Source organism: Saccoglossus kowalevskii, chromosome 8, assembly GCF_978046115.1.
Source record: "Saccoglossus kowalevskii chromosome 8, keSacKowa6.1, whole genome shotgun sequence".
In the NCBI taxonomy this organism is placed as follows: Eukaryota; Metazoa; Hemichordata; class Enteropneusta; family Harrimaniidae; genus Saccoglossus; species Saccoglossus kowalevskii.
In genome coordinates this window covers 8,923,399-8,941,606 of record NC_140648.1, presented here as the reverse complement: position 1 = coordinate 8,941,606, position 18,208 = coordinate 8,923,399, and the positions used below count along the sequence as shown (strand labels likewise).

General features: G+C 37.5%; 1 protein-coding gene across 1 annotated transcript; it reads right to left on the bottom strand.

Moving 5' to 3' along the window:
- Positions 1-10,725: 10,725 nt before the first annotated feature.
- Positions 10,726-17,488, bottom strand: LOC144350046 (uncharacterized). The gene is made up of 3 exons (XM_085502674.1): positions 17,398-17,488; positions 15,078-15,333; positions 10,726-14,822 (listed from the first exon to the last, which is right to left on the bottom strand). Exons 2-3 carry the CDS (start codon positions 15,277-15,279, stop codon positions 10,726-10,728), a joined length of 4,299 nt encoding a protein of 1,432 aa, XP_085358800.1. The 5' UTR covers positions 15,280-15,333; positions 17,398-17,488.
- Positions 17,489-18,208: the final 720 nt, after the last annotated feature.

The following is an 18,208-nucleotide window of genomic DNA, read 5'->3' as shown; positions in this document are numbered from 1 at the left end:
ATTGAAAAAGTGTCACGGTCGGCAACCGCATTTGTTGAATGCTGCGGCAGATGGTGTTGATACACCTATAGGCGATGAGTTAAGAAGACTGGGACACGACTTGACAGGTCATTTCATATACACTGCACCTCGTTGTGGTTATCGGCGATGAATAAATAGACGACTTTTCCGGAAGTCGAAGAACCGGCTTTTCGCATGCGCGCGCATGCGAAATTGGGGTGTAACGTAAACTTGCACGCGTGATATTGTGCTCCTGGGTGTACCAATCGACGTAACAAAAATAACATTCTTTTCTATCGACTATCAGTAAACTGACATGGTTGTATTTTCCGCCATGACAAAGCAGGAGTATTTTTGCACCCCAGTTTTGCTACTTCCGGGAAAGTAGTATATAAGTTAAGCGAAGATCTGATAACCACAATGTCCGTCTTGAACCAATAGAGGGCGCAGCATGATTTATTAACAGGATAGGCACATATGAACGAGTACAAGAGCAACTCAAAAATGTTTTGAATCCGAACAGAAATTATTAGTTTTAAAATCTTCTCGTAATTATTTATATATTATCAAAGGCAGGAATTATAGACGCCTAAAGGAAATTATACACAATACCTCACAAAAAGTCTTTTCTCTCACGTAATCAAACCATAACTCTACATTCCTTCCAAGGCTACTGAAACGATTAAGGGTTTGTTTGCGATAAAATAATCTTCCGATCTAAATTTGGGTTAGGCTATATTATATGCAGGGTCATGTTTTTAAGAGCATCACTACCATACATCAGTTCCACCGTAAATACGTGTTCACACGACCCGGGATTATCAATAAAACCCGATACGATTGAGTTCAATAACGTCAATATCATTACCATAGAATAGAATAGAATAATGCTTTATTAATACCGTAAAGAAAGAGTTAACATTTCCTTTTAGGTTTTCAGATTAATAAAGTAAATAATAAAAGTACATGAAATGTAAAAATTGATTTAAAAAGAATTCAAAATTAGTGAACGACAAAAATACTACAGACAATTATTAATAATATAAGAAATATTAAAATACTGTGATATGTAAGTATCACTGTATGTAGCATAGAACATGACAAAATAAAAGAATTAGTCTTGTTTATATTTAACTAAATATTTGCAAAGAGTGATAAGATGATTTGTATTTGGTGACTGTATAGTACAAGTTTAAATTGTTCTTTTTTGTTCAAGTTTTGGTAATCACTGTTAATTTCTTTAAGGATATTATATATGTCATCTCTGTGTTCTGTGTACAGTTTACATTCTAGTAAATGATGTAATTCATCTTCTATCTTTTTACAGTGGGTGCATAATCTGTCTTTTATCAGTGTTTTTGGTTTTGTGTACCTTCCTGTTTCTATAGCTAGTTTGTGACTACTTGTTCTAAATTGTGCTAGTATTTTGATGTAATGTCTGTTATCTATGTGTTTTATGTAATGTTCCATGTCTAGTGTGGTTTTGTATGTACTGTAAGTGTGCAGTTTTGCATCATCTCTTTTATTGTCATTGTTCCATGTGTTAGTGTAATATTCTCTGATTGACATTATCAGTTCTTGTATTGTTATATTATCTATATTACATTTAGTGTATATTTCTAAGTTGTCTTCTAATGACTTCAACCATGACCCTGGGTAATTATTTTTCTTCATTTCCTTCAGTGCATAGTATGCCAAGTTGTTGTAGTCTAGAGTTATTAGGTGTTTATAATACCTAACTGCTTGGCAGTATGTTTTGGAGATAAGAGGTTCCCGTCCCATTTCCATCCTACAGGCTATTTTGTTTATCTTATTATTTAAATTTAAAATTTGTCTGCAGAAACGGATGTGATACTTTTCAGTTTCTGTCTTATCCCATGTAGTAGGTTTGAGAAGGACACCCAAATTTCTCCTGCATATGTTAGGATTGGTAATTGGGTCATATTTAACAGCTTTAATTTAATATTAATATTAATATTATTTGTATTATGTAAATATAGTTGTGATTGTATACATTGTGCTTTGTATGCCTTATATGCTAGTCTATCAGCTGTAGTTACAATATTACTATTTGATTTAAAAATTACTCCTAGGTACGTGTATTGTTCTTTGACTTCTATTTCTTCTTTTCCATAAGTGAATTTTTGTGATAATATTTTACACCAGTTTTTCCTGAATATGACAATTGTTGTTTTTGATGTGTTGACTTGTAGCCCCCAACTAACTGTATATGTATGAAGGTAATTTAGTGCATTTTGTAGCCCTGCCTTTGTAGTAGACAATAATGCAATGTCATCTGCATATTGTTAACAGTTAATATGTTTACCATCTAAGTTTGGTGCTGGCATTTCAATATTTGACAGTCCTTCAATAAAGTCATTCATAAAGATGTTAAACAATGTTGGGCTTAAAGGGCAGCCCTGTTTAACACCATTATCTAGCTTGAAATGTGGTGTTATAACATCTCCTAATTTTATAACAAAGTTCATGTATTTGTAAATCATTTTCATAATGTTATATACTTGACCGTTGATGTTATTTTTCAGTAGTTTATATTGCAGTGCTGTTCTCCACACTGTATCAAAACATTTTCTTAAATCCACAAAGCAGCAGAATATTTTTTCCTTTCTTAATTGATATTTTTTAATAATGGTGTGGAGTGTCAATATATGGTCAGTAGTGTGATGTTTGTTACGAAAACCTGCTTGGTTTGGATGTATGGTGAAGTTACTTTCTAAATAGCTGGATATTCTTTTGTTAATAATACTACTAAATATTTTAGCGATGATGTTGCTAACAGATATACCACGGTAGTTATTAACATCCATTTTATCATCTGTTTTGTGTATTGGTGTTATAACATTTGTGTTCCATGACTGTGGATAAATACCAGTTTCCAAGATGTGGTTATACATTTGTTGTAAAGCTTGTTTCACTAGTTTGTTGCTATATTTCAACAGTTCTCCTGGTATTCCGTCTGGTCCAGTTGCTTTATTGTTTTTCAGTTTTCTTGTTGCATGAATAATTTCCTGTAATGTTATAGGTTTGTTTAGTTCATGATTGTTGTCCATTTCTTTCTCTAGCTGCAACTGCCTGTCCTCAATTTCTTTTATTCTCTCAATGGGAGTTGTATCATTTCTACTGATTTTCTGAAAATGTTCAATCCATGCTGTATATGAAATTTCTTTTATTGAACTGTTTTCTTTTGTCTGTATTAATAAGTTTATCTTCTTCCAAAAAGTTTGTACTTCATCGTTCTCATCTGCTTGTTCAATGTTTGATAATAATTTTTGTTGTTTCTTTTTCTGTAGTTTCTTTACATATTTTTTGAATTTCTTCTTCTTAGTGTAGTACATTATTCTTAGTTTACCATCTGTTGGATTTTTTTGTAACATTTTTGAAAATGTTTGTAATTCCTTTTTCATCATATTACATTGTCTATCAGTGAATTTTACTTTGTTTTGTTGTGTTTTCTTCTTTACTTTCTTATGTATGGAGCATTTATTTGCAAATTTGTCCATTAATGTTTGAAATTCATGAGCGATCTCATCACTTTCTTTGCTGTTATTGTAATTTTTTATGAAATGTATTTGCAATGTCTTCGCTCTCCTTTGTTTTCATGTAGATTGTATACAGTTCTTTATTTATTGTGTTCCATTGGTATTTTGATGGTGCCTGTGCCTGTAGGTTTTTATTTATATCCATGTTCTCTTTATAACTACTTTGTGTTTTTAGAATTGTTCTGATTGGGCAGTGGTCACTGGTTGTATGTAGTTCTTGTACTTCAAAATGAATGATACTCTTAAGAAGTTCTTCACTAGCTATGCTGTAATCAACAGTACTTGCACGATGGTAACTATAACATGTCAGTTTTCCTGACCAGTCACCGGGAGTTCTTCCATTTACTATTCTCAAGTGGTTTGTCTTACATAATCTAACAAGTTCTTCTCCAAATTCATTTTTCCATGTGTCTGCGTTTCTCCTTTTCTTGATGTTTGTATCATAAATGTGTGTATCTGGTATTGGGAGGTTTGTTTGTAACTTGTCTTCATCATCTATAATAATATCTTCAAGTTATTTGGTTCTTGCATTGAAGTCACCTTGTATGATTATATTTCCTTTCATTTTGAATTCTTGTATTTCATTGTGCAGTTCTTCATATGGGTCATTGTTATTTTGGTTGTAATAACTTGAATTTTTTGGTGGTATGTATGTTGTCTTAATTTAAACATCTTTTTCTAAATGGAAAAACTCTTTTCTTAATTTACATCATATTGTATAGCTATTTCTTGTTGGTATGATCTGGATTCCTTCTTTTATACTATTTCTGATAAAAATGCTGATACCACCTGATGATCTCCATGCTTTCTTATTTTTTGTTCTAATTTTGTGATACACATAATATCCCATTGGTTTTGGTATTAGTCCTTTACTTTCCTTGTCAAGCCATACGTCACCATAGCTTGTGACAAATATACACTGGCGCTAGAGATCGTCCACCGTGTAGTTTACGTGAAGATTATTCTTCAAACATATCCAATCCAGGCATCAACTCAGTAGTAACAGCAATCCTCAGAGATTTGCTGACTGTGACCATTTTGAAACTTTTCGCTGATAGCAACATGCCACATAACTGGTGATGATACATACATGCTTCACTGGTCCGTAAAATACCCCGGATAAGTTACTCTGTTTTCTTCAAACACACATTAACCAGCGATTAACACTGTCGTATATATCCCTCGCACGAAGTCTCTTCTATAAAATCCGCCACGAGACATTTCATTGTGGGGGTCTTTATATAAAATAGAGTCCGTATACGAGGGATGTATCTTACTGGGGGAAAAACACTGCCCAAACTATCTCTATATTTACAATTTTGGGGAAAGTCTCACACTTTAAAGCATTCAGTGCGTGTTGTCAACAATTCTCCACGAAATTCGTATTGGGAACGAGAGATCATGTCACTACTTTCAAATGGAATAGGCTGATAGAACCCCTGGAACGTTTATTACGCAACACGCGTGCGCGAACGTTGGCCATTTCTAGATTACTATTCCTTGTTCTCATAAAATTTGCATACAAGTGTGGCAGGTGGACTAACTTATGAATATTCATGATCTTACTCCAAACATCCAAAAACCAGCGATCGACACTGTGTAGTGCCATCTCTGAATCCGAGCCCAGTCTAGAACTGTTACAAGCTTTTGTTCTAGAGCCTTTATACAGATAACGTGACTTCAAAGACGACACGCCTACCTTGTTCATGCGTGATATCAAAGACGACACGCTTACCTTGTTCATGCATGATATCAAAGACAACACGCTTACCTTGTTCGTGCGTGATATCAACGACGATACGCTTACCTTGTTCATGCGTGATATGAAAGACTACACGCTTACCTTGTTCATGCGTGATATCAAAGACGACACGCTTACCTTGTTCATGCGTGATATCAAAGACGACACGCTTGCCTTGTTCATGCGTGATATCAAAGACGATACGCTTACCTTGTTCATGCGTGATATCAAAGACGACACGCTTACCTTGTTCATGCGTGATATCAAAGACGATACGCTTACCTTGTTCATGCGTGATATCAAAGACGACACGCTTGCCTTGTTCATGCGTGATATCAAAGACGACACGCTCACTTTGTTCATGCGTGATATCAAAGACGACACGCTTACCTTGTTCATGCGTGATATCAAAGACGATACGCTTACCTTGTTCATGCGTGATATCAAAGACGATACGCTTACCTTGTTCATACGTGATATCAAAGACTACACGCTTACCTTGTTCATGCGTGATATCAAAGACTACACGCTTACCTTGTTCATGCGTGATAACAAAGACGACACGCTTACCTTGTTCATGCGTGATATGAAAGACGATACGCTCACCTTGTTCATGCGTGATATTAAAGACGACACGCCTACCTTGTTCATGCGTGATATCAAAGACGATACGCTCACCTTGTTCATGCGTGATATCAAAGACGATACGCTTACCTTGTTCATGCGTGATATTAAAGACGACATGCTTACCTTGTTCATGCGTGATATTAAAGACGACACGCCTACCTTGTTCATGCGTGATATCAAAGACGATACGCTTACCTTGTTCATGCGTGATATTAAAGACGACATGCTTACCTTGTTCATGCGTGATATTAAAGACGATACGCTCACCTTGTTCATGCGTGATATCAAAGACGATACGCTTACCTTGTTCATGCGTGATATCAAAGACGATACGCTTACCTTGTTCATGCGTGATATTAAAGACGACATGCTTACCTTGTTCATGCGTGATATTAAAGACGACACGCCTACCTTGTTCATGCGTGATATCAAAGAAGACACGCCTACCTTGTTCATGCGTGATATCAAAGACGATACGCTCACCTTGTTCATGCGTGATATCAAAGACGATACGCTTACCTTGTTCATGCGTGATATTAAAGACGACATGCTTACCTTGTTCATGCGTGATATTAAAGACGACACGCCTACCTTGTTCATGCGTGATATCAAAGACGATACGCTTACCTTGTTCATGCGTGATATTAAAGACGACATGCTTACCTTGTTCATGCGTGATATCAAAGACGATACGCTCACCTTGTTCATGCGTGATATTAAAGACGACATGCTTACCTTGTTCATGCGTGATATTAAAGACGACACGCCTACCTTGTTCATGCGTGATATCAAAGACGATACGCTTACCTTGTTCATGCGTGATATCAAAGACGATACGCTTACCTTGTTCATGCGTGATATTAAAGACGACATGCTTACCTTGTTCATGCGTGATATTAAAGACGACACGCCTACCTTGTTCATGCGTGATATTAAAGACGATACGCTCACCTTGTTCATGCGTGATATCAAAGACGATACGCTTACCTTGTTCATGCGTGATATTAAAGACGACATGCTTACCTTGTTCATGCGTGATATCAAAGACGATACGCTCACCTTGTTCATGCGTGATATCAACGACGATACACTTACCTTGTTCATATTTGCCACTTACATGAAATAGAAGATTTACTTTTAAACTGTCAATTATACGAAAATGAATGAGAAACTTATAACAAACTGCAACTTGAAGGCTAATGCCACGTCCACAGATGACTTTATGACCGTAAAGACAAGAACCTAAAACTATGATAAAATTAGCAAGTTTATTTACCAACGTATCAAAAAGAGAGAAGAAAGCCTTAAACAAAAATTATCTGCTGCCTAAGAATACAATATTATCAGTATATCTTGATGATATATCGTACTGCTTTATTGTATAGTTTAATTATTGAACCTTTCTGGTTCAATTGTTTTGTTTTTTTGAATCAATTGTTTTTTCTCTGTAACTTCATTGTATTTTCGTACAATACCTGGGAGAAGATACAATTTCAATAAAGTCATTCATTCATTTGTTCATTTATTTATTTACGCTGTTGCAGTACCACAGTATTATTTTTACAGTTTATAGCAGTTTTAAAAAATGTACATGTGAACATTTATTTAAGCTATTTATCAGGAACTCGTGTCAATTCGATCAAATAAAAAAATACCAAAAAACAGTTTACTTGTACCATTACTATATTATTCAACTCTATGAACCGCTCGGTGTATATCCAAGCAAAGAAATAATCCAGAGGACGTTTTTAGTTCTGTGTGATCGCAATCAAAATACGTCGATTTAGCCAGTGCGAACACTCACATTGACCCGAACAGCACATTTTCAACCTGTGTAAAAAAGGTACTAACCGAGTTGTATACATTGTTTTATGCAGATCTTGCATAGGGTACACCTGTATGCAAATTGTATAAAAACAAAAACTACAGGTCAACGTTCAAGCACGCGTGTACTACATTTACTCACCTGGATTTTGTGTAGGAGTGTTCCGCAGCCATTTGAAAACTGGTCTTAAAAAGATCGGCGTTAGGGACGCTTTTTGGCTAAAACAGGTATAAAATACTAAATGCGAAAATGACCGAAAATCTTAACACGGGGGCCAAATAAGTGGCACATACTTCTACTATAAAAATACCCCCGCCGCCGGTATTCACGCATTGTGCAATTAACGTTCAATGACATTTATAGCAAATACCATTTAAAATTAGAGGACTAGCCCCTCTTTCCCATTACGAATGTCGTGCAGAATAGTTTACATGATTCATTGAATGTCTTCGGATAGAAAGTGCTCCCGCGATACCGATGTTCACAATCTGTATAAGAACAACAAGTTACAGAAATAACCCAACGGACAGATCAAGGGTCACGTGTTCATAAGCGTAGGAAACACCAAGGAACAGGAAAATGTTGTGTTAGTATAGCCCGAAACAACCCTTCCATGTCTAGAGGTGTTAGCTACGTATACACTGGCTGATTTAATTTGAAGTACTAGGCAAAGTGAACATCAACAAATTGACACTGACCACTCAGAACTACACTTGCTTTACGACTTCGCGGCTTAAAATAACTTTCTCAACAACACACTGGAATTTTCAGGCCAGCTACAATTGGGTATTATGGCCAGTAGCACCATGGCCTGTCTCGCATTAATGCAAAAAATCACCAGCTGCAACGCTATCGCTGATTGGCTATTTGCACTCTCAGTCACTTAGCCGGTGTATAATTCCCATACTTTTGAAGTCATTCATGAGTCATGTCATCGTGGTATAGCTAAACATGTAGCGAGTTTGTGGAATTAATGCTTACATCATTATTATGAAGCAATATGTACACCTTGAAAAAAAAATATGTACATGAAACATATTACGGGCGGACGTCGTTTTACAGCTCAAACACACACTACATAGTTTGAAGAAAATACAGAAAGGGCAAACAAGGGTGTATTGTCAAACTAACAGTCCGAGCTGTTTGAGGAAATACACATAATCGCTATAATGCATGGACCCTTCTCCATGGTAGGTAATACACTCTTATGGTTGGCATATGGACTTAGTTATGCGAGTTTTTAAGCAATTTAGCAAAAGCTAATACTTATTTGTAATAGTAGAAACTTGAAATAATATTCGATTAGTACTTATGATTTCCCCCAACTACATTAAGACTGGACAAATCGAAAATCAATATTTATAAAATAGTACTGCACATTTCAGAATGATATATTATTATGAATAAATACGTACTACTTATTGTTTTATTACAGGCAACATCTACCAGTTTACTACATGTATTTAATATGAAAAACTTTGCTTGCTTAGAAAATGTACTCGTATACTAGTATACGGCTGCCGAATATTAAAATGCCGCGTTCTCATTATTCGATTGGAACCACGTGCAGCCTTGTTAGCAGACGATAACTGATAAGTAATTTACGAACATACAAACAAGAATGTGTGTGACTCAGCCATGTCCAATATGTTCCAAAATTTGTATGGATTGTTTAAACAACAACAAAGCCTCCGTGATTTTTTCACGTTAAAAGTCATGGTTATTTTCATCATGTTTCAAAATGTTCTAGTGAACGCTCTTCGCGTAACTTGATTTATTGAAATACGAACATTACCACACTGTTGATTTCTTCATTCCTATGCTATAACTACACATAAATCAATTTTTCGACATTTCGGTGTATTACAATATAATTGAAATAAAGAACTCCGCTTTGTCCATTATTGCATGACAACAGGATTCGACCGGGGATTTGCATTTAAAGTACGAGGACATTTGGGTATATACAATCATAAATTAATATCGGGTAGACCAAAGTACGAGGATCAATGATGGTTACTGAAAATAACGCCCGTCGCCCATTTTTGCGCATATTCCCGTCGTTATCTTGTTATTTAAACAATAATATATCCTCCATAGCGTCTTGGATGAGGAGAAGGGTCTATGGCAATATGAGGTGAAGTCAAACTTATTATCGCGTCTAGTACTTTCTCCGAATTCAATATCACGGTGCGGGGATTTATTATTACTGTTATTACTCACCACCACCAAAATTAAAAACGTTATCATGTGATAATGTAAAACGTCACAGAAACCTCTGATTGTGGTGATTTATAACTATAACCGGCAGCACGTTGTCCGTTATTCCCCAACAACGAAAACCTGGTGGTTTAAGTGGTTTTCCAACACATATGTCATTATTGACCTTATACTGCCTGTTGCAGTTCTTACAGAGTGATCCCTATGACCTATAAGTCAATATGCTCGTTCTTTGCATTAAACGCATTTGGATTTGGATTTATCGATGAATATACATGATAAAACGCGGTGAGTACTAGGACTAAGTAAGCAGAATAGACGATGCGTGAATATCTGCGGTATATAGGGAGATCATATTAGAACTGCTGAACACTGTTCTGATTTGACATAAAGTGCCACTGAGATCAGTAACGGCAATCCTTATGTTATCCGTATAATATTTTATCGTAGTCACAAGGATAGATTCTATAAAAATGACGCCAAACATTAATCAAAATCAGAGAATGAACGGATTACGGGAATAGTGCTTCGAAAATCAACTTTGCACAATTTTCGCTGTGATTTTCATCAGCTACGTTTCACGTGATAAAATAACTAAATGTACCACGTTCACTGTGAATAAAATTCAAAGAAAAAAATGATCATATTATCTCTAGCGTTACAATGAATTTGAATCGATTCACACCACGTAGCTGCTGTGACGTTATTTCCTCCCACGGTGCATCATCTTGAATAAGTGAAATGTTGCAGGTTCATTTGGAAACATCTAACAGTCCCTTGTTCTTGAATTCGTTTTCTAAGGATTCATCTAAAGACAGTACGAGATACATTAATTCAACTGTTTTAGAACTATCTTTTCCGAAAAGATCAACACTTAGCATGAATGCATCTTTGAAATTCTCGAGAGCACCTTCCATATCTCCCACCAGCCTCAGCGATTCTCCTAAATGTCTCAATGACGTAATGACATCACATCTCGAGCTGCCTTCACATGCCACTTGCCGGATGTCGAGTGCTTCCTGGTGACATTTGACAGAACCTTTATAGTTACACTGGTGGAAAAACACGATGCCTAAGTTGTGCAATGAATCGGCAAGATCGGGGTGGCACGGGGTATTGTAGATGGCGCGTTTCATTCGTATCGCTTCTTGATGGCAACCAACAGCTTTATCATAATCTCCAAGTAAATCTAAGGCACTTCCCAGGTTATTAAGCGCTGCCGCTATGGTGATTTGATCCTGCTCCTCTCCGCACAACTGCTTCTTCATTGTAATTGATTCCATATAATAAGTGATACATTTATCATAAGCTTTCATTTCATAGTAAGCGTTGCCAAGGTTACTGAGAGCATTTGCAATATGTATATTGTCTCCTTCCGCTCTATACAAACTTCTATTCATCAGCAACGCTTTCTCCAGAAACGGAACTGCTTTTTCAGGTTTGCCCATTATACAATATACCTGGCCTAAATTCGTCAAACAGCTTGCAATTCGAGGATGACAACTGTGCTTGCCAAATATTTTCTTATTCTGATCCAAAGCTTGTTTGTAATACTCAAGCGTTTTCTTTGGTTCTCCAAGATAAGACCAGACTGAGCCTAGATTAACCATACACATGGCGATGTTAGGATGAGCACCATCTTCACCATATATTTCCTTGTACATTTCAAGTGATTCATTGTGGTGTTTCAGAGCCTTCTGATAGTCCTCCTGGGTGTCATACGCATTACCGAGATCGCTTAGTGTGGAGGCAATGTCAGGGTGGTTTTTACACTCACCATACACATCCTTAAACATCACCAAGGATTTTTGTAGATAATCTATTGCAGTATGTGCGTTACCAACGAGGCACCAAGCCCCGCCACAATCACTGAGACACTTGGCTACTGTACATACGATTTTTCCATCTTCTTGTTCATTCAGCATGCTAGCCATTTTCAACGCATCATGATGCCGCTGAATGGCAAGTCGGAAATCACCCATCAACTCATGGGCTGATCCTAAATCGCCAAGGGCGGTAATCTTATGTTGATGAGGAACTCCAAAACCATAAATCTTATCATACATTTCAACCACTCTTCTGTGACAATCTACTGCCTTGGTGTAATCCCCAAGAGCAATCCATGAATTCCCCAAGTCCTTCAGTGAAGCTGCCATTGTTGGACTTGCATGATCTTCCCCAAACAAAACTCTTGACATAGTGATTGACCGCTCATAGCACATTACTGCATTCTGATATTCCCCACGTCTGTAATGCACAGCACCAAGATTGTTCAAACAATAAGATAATTTGGGATGGGGAGTATTTTCCCCATATATACCTTGATATATCAGATGCGCTTTTTCTAAATACATCACAGCATTTATTGTATCATTCGCCATTGTGTAATCTTCACCCAGAGTTTCCAGACATTCAGCAACATCCTCTCTCATGGCATCTTCTCCATATAATTTGACATACATTGTAGCTGCATCTTGATGACAGGCTAAAGCTTTGTCGTATTTACCAAGGACGTAATAAGTCTTGCCAAGACTATGAAGACAGCTTGCAACATCTGGATGAGGTTTTGTATCACTCCATAATAACTTGTACACAGCAAGGGCTTCCTTCTGACATTGGAATGCCTCATCAAATCGTTTTGACAGACCTAATGCATGTGCACAAGCGACCAATGTGTCAGCAATCTTCGGATTAACCCTATCACCAGCCAAAAGTTTCGTATACATTTGTAGAGCTAACTGGTGGTGATATACAGCATTTTCAAGATCGTTTGTTTTTATGTAACAGAGTGCTAACTTATTCATACAGTCAGCTACATTGTCATGGAGACCACCATTGTGTTGATATAGCCTCCTCCATCTCAGAAAGGAATCTTGGAAAGAAGATTGGGCTTTCTCGTACTGACCCAATCCATACCATGCCACCCCAAGATTGTTGACTTCGACAGCTCGGTTCATTGTATCATCAGCATCTTCTTCTTTTTCCAGTGCATTTTCTACTCTCTGCAGGAGAACTTCCCCAGCTCGTTGGAGATCAACGCTTTCAACCTTATCTCCCTTTCCACCTTTTTTGTGTTCATTTAATAGCTTCAAATAGGGACCACGGATGTAATCAAGTGATCCTGTCTTCAATGAGATACCCACCATATCTGCCAGCATATGGTGGTTTTTCAAATCATTATTTACCATTTCAACCATCACATTCGATGCATCCTCATACTGAGATAATTTCATGTGGATTTTAACTTTTGTCTTGCCTTCCATTCCGTCATCAACTTTATTAAGGACCAGGGTAGATGATTTACTGTGCCTGTGGTCTAACAAGTTGTCTCTGCAAGCATCACTAATATGAGTAATTATCTCATAAAATCTTCGATAAGTGTCAAATTCAGTTGTTGGACCCTTTAGCACATGTTCGCCTTCATTTTCACCCAGAGGTAATACAGTTTTTGATATTCTGAACATGTGCATACGAAGTTTCAATTCTGCCATGATGCATACTATGTAACTGATATCAGTGACAAGGTCAGGGTTGAGGACACGTTTCTTTCGAATTTCCTCCAATAATGTCCATATATTTCCTAGTGGCAGACCTGAATACAATGCTACTATGGTGATGATTGTATGAGGTATCCACATGTCATCTCTGATGTGCGTTCCCATGTCACCAATACCTAATTTCGGTATACAGCTTTGGCACAATTTCAACAGAAATTTCTCTGCAAAACAAGTTCCCACTGATTGAGTACCATCTGAATCCTGGTTCGCATTTTCCAGAAGGACTTCTAATCGGGTTTTGTATTCATGCACAAGAATATCATGCCCTGTTATCAAGTCCACTGCTAATAATGACTCAGACATTGAACAATTTGACTCTGAGTTGTCCCTTACCAACTTGCACAGCTGTGTCGGTGTTTTGACAAGCATTGTCCCATTCAATGTTGACTGGATGGACACTGATGAGGGTATGTGAAGACTGATTCCACGCGGTGTGTCCAGATCGCTGAACCAATTGTTCTCAGGATTGGAAACATCGTTCAATGACCTAATATTCAGAGATGGTAGCAATGTCTCACCTAAATTAACCAATTTAAAATGAAAATACTGGACAACCTTGCGAAAGTGTCTCTTAATACTGGCAGTATTTCCACTTTCTTCTATAAGAAGAGCAATTTCCAGTTCTGAATACGGAGTTATTTCTCCTCGAGCGAATTCGCCAATGCTTACCAACGCGTAGCGACAGAGCGGTTTGCCGAGCATATTCAAGCATTCATTCCACAGTGTTTTTACTACTTTCTTCATTTTATTGTTGACCTCTTGGTATATTCGTTGGACAGTTCGTAGGCGTTTGCTCTCCTGTATTCGCAACCAATCTTCATTCCCGGCTGCCGATGAACGATCACAGTTTTTATCCAGATCCTTTATCTCAGTTTCACACATTTTACGTATTGTTACAATCTGAGATCTGAGTTGCCCATTGTTTTCCACAGTATTGTGTTTGCTTTCACCAGTCAGAATATTGAGTAACACACTCTCTGTGTCCATTCTGCGTTTCTCTAAGCTCCGAGTGTTAGAAGAAAATGCTGCATATTTATTACATCTTGAGAGGGCGCTATTGTAAAGTGCCGCTGCCCGTATGACGTCGTCAACCTGTTTACCCACTTTGCTTCTTTCGAGGTAAACGCGAGCCAGAGAGGTTAACAGATTAATTTCATTCCTGACACAGTTCATAAAATCGTCTAGCTCATCTTGGTGCTCTTTACCGATTGGCCAACATTTGAGTTTATCTCTCTGCACTTGTTTCATTTGCGTTGCTATAACAGTTTCCATGTCGTCCAGAGGCAAACCTTCTATGGCAACAAGCAAACAAAAAATTAATATTAATATTTTCGTAAATATATGTAAAATGTATAATAACATAACGTAAGATGTGAATTGCACGTCACATGGTGATTTTTTGCAGCATAAATATATCGCAATATAAATTTCGAAGTATGGGTATTAAAGACAGCAGGATAACTAGGACATCAACACCTGCATTTTGACATACTATTGGACAAATAAACGTGAATAGTAGCAGATATAAGTTAAACAATTCTGCCTACCATGTCTCCTTTTCCATTTCTTCGCATTGCTATCCTGTGTCACCGCGTGTTTCTTGGTTCGGACGATATTCGGGACCGTATTTTGACCTTTTTTCTTAGGTGGTATTTGCTGTTCACGTCGTGGGCTCTGTTGTGATAACGACGACAAAGCGACGGACGTAGACATCGGTGTTGAATAATACGATGCCGCCACGGTTGCCATGGTGATGATTGTCGCGTGGATTGGCCAAAGGGGTTCTTTGAATTTTCAACAGTACTATTTAAAACAAAACAAAAATACAGGAAAGTATAAACAAAACGAATGTCTGTACAATTTTAATCAAACATTTGTAAACATACAATAGATGAGTATGCGTTATAACGGCATGTAATATCCATATCGAGTATGTTTTTTAGACCCCCCCCCCAGTTCGTACTCATAAGCATGCACATTGCATAAGTTCACTGTTCCCTGTGCGTTGACATAATACACAGTTCAATAGCCGGATGATCAAAACGTTGGAGAAACAAATTACAGTCATGGAGCGGTACGGTAGCCATGAATACCCCCCTCTCAAAGTATATACTGAATTGATTGAAAGCATATTATGCTTGAAGCGTGGTGCACACAGAACCATGACGGTAACAATGGTGCGTGTCGGTTATAATAGTAGTAAATTAATCGCGTCCTCCACATCGCCATAGTATAAGTTTTATTTTTATAAAGAACAAAGCACGTGTTTTCACGGTTTTGAGAATGTAAACACTATCCCCAAATAAAAAAAAAGTCTTTATATCGATTCGCCCCATTACAAGTAACTTTTGCAAACTCGGTCGTGATTGTTTGTAGTTCGTCGACATTTTTGTTGCAGTGCTCCTTGGAAACCGGGGTTACTTTTAGCAAACAAGTAAAACTAAAGCCTTAGTGCGTATTGATTCGGGTTCCCAGGCACATCTGTCACTTGTACATAGCAACGCCGTGATAGCTTGCACAGGCCTGGCCAGACGTGAATACTGATAAATCACTTCACAATTATATACTTTGAATGCTTTCAGTACGAAAACAGTACCTCAAATCTATCAGTGGCGGATCCAGCAAAATGTATTGGGGGGGGGCTTCGCTTAAGATATACGGAGCGAAAATCGCAGAGAAGCTATGCGTAGTCCAGATAACATGAATCGTCATGCGTTTGGGGGGGCATGGCCCCCCTGCCCCCCTCTGGATCCGCCACTGAAATCTATACATTCACACGAAAAGAAAAATCGCAGGAAAGTTAAATTGAAAATAATAGTTAAATTATTATAAATCATCGCTGTTAAATAAGGATTTAAATAAATAATTGAAATGTCATTTATTCGTCAGTTTTGATTATACATGAGCGGACTGGGACAATAATGAATCTTTCAAATGTGAACTTTATTCGTCAATGCGGCTATAAATGTAATCGCGTTTCGACACAATGTGTGTACCACTCAGTGCGAAACGAAGTTGTAAACGCGGGATACACGAACTCTTTACTGTGTGTTTAGCGTGAAACACCCCCATGACTCGTTTTTGTTTTGTTGAAATGTGTCAAAGGTTTATAATCTGCGTCTCTCGCACAGCTATCGTATTAATATCAGACATTCTCGGTGAGAAGATTTTGTCTCCCAGGTAACATTGTGATTTATACAAACATACGAACGCCTATCTTTCATATCTGTCGCTTATCTGTCACTACCTTAGTGACACGTACCGCCAGCTCCAAGCACAGCACTATATTTATCACAATAACTTATGGTGGTGGTGGTGGTGGGGGGGGGGGGGGTAACATACGTAAAGTATATACCGAGAATCATATAAATGACATGAGTTCCACATACATATTGACTAAAGCGGATTTCTGAAGCAAAGTATTGATTATTAGGTATCGAATTTCGGTATTTGCTGCCAGGTGATTACTTTAATTTTTTTGCTGACAATCGTCTATTCGTATATAATGGCTTTATATCGTCATGCGTTGCTATGAAAGCGGCGACGGATTTGGGAATGCGATTAAGTCGTTATGGAAGATATTCCTAATAACACTAACGACACCAGTAACACTGCTTCTAGTTATACATTGGCATTTATTGAACATTTAATTTAGGCGATAGACAACCGTTTAACCAAGCTGCCCAAATCGTGTCAATTTATTATGCAAAACCATTCATCTCGTGTGCTCAACTGAGATAACATTCCAATCACTGTAATTACGATGATATGTAAATATGGTAACACGAGCACTTGTCGTCATTTCAACAAGTCGTACGTATGGATTTGTAGTGTTCAACTCTTGAACAAACATTATTGGGACATTACCTTATACCTTGACGATGGCTGTGTTGTCTTCTGTGAAGTACCAGGATTGGCGACCAGTCAGGAGCTGTGCTGTTGTCCTTCTGATAGCGACAATATAACAGTTGGTTCATATATTGATATGTAAATATCGCGATGGCGGATGTAATTAGTTGACCTTACAAGACGCCGCTCTGATAATCAAATGCGCGTGTGCAGGAATAATTCGCAAGGAACGTTGCCAAGGAGACATAGTTTTGGAGCTGACGTCCATTGGCTTGTAACACAGCGGACTTTGTTCTTCATATATAGTGTATGCTGTTACTATTGTTATTGAGTCTCCTGACTTCACATTGCATAGATATTTGTGGCTAAGAAATTCAAATTAAAAAAAAACACACATTGAGGGAAGTATTATTCAGTTTTGATTTTTTTGCGCTGATTTTTATCTCAATGCCAACCGGATTGTCACACACAAACACATACTTACATTAAAAGATGCACAAGCCCACGTGATAAACATCAGGGAACCTTGACGTGTATTGTGCAGATGGGTGAAACATAAAACCCGAATTGAAAGCCAAAAAACAAAAACAAAAAATAAGAAAAAATCCCCAATCCTGAGTGGGCTATTACAATATATACAAGACGATCTCCAAAGAACGCGTATGTTTTTCAAGTAGACGCCAATATCTTTATATATGTGAGGGTAGTTACATCTGTTACTGTCTTAACCACCGTCCGCTCGCATGTTTGTCGTTCAGAAATCACTCCCCAATACCTTGAAATGTCAAGAAGGTCTTAGCAGCCTGGCGGAGTGAAAGTAATTTATAGT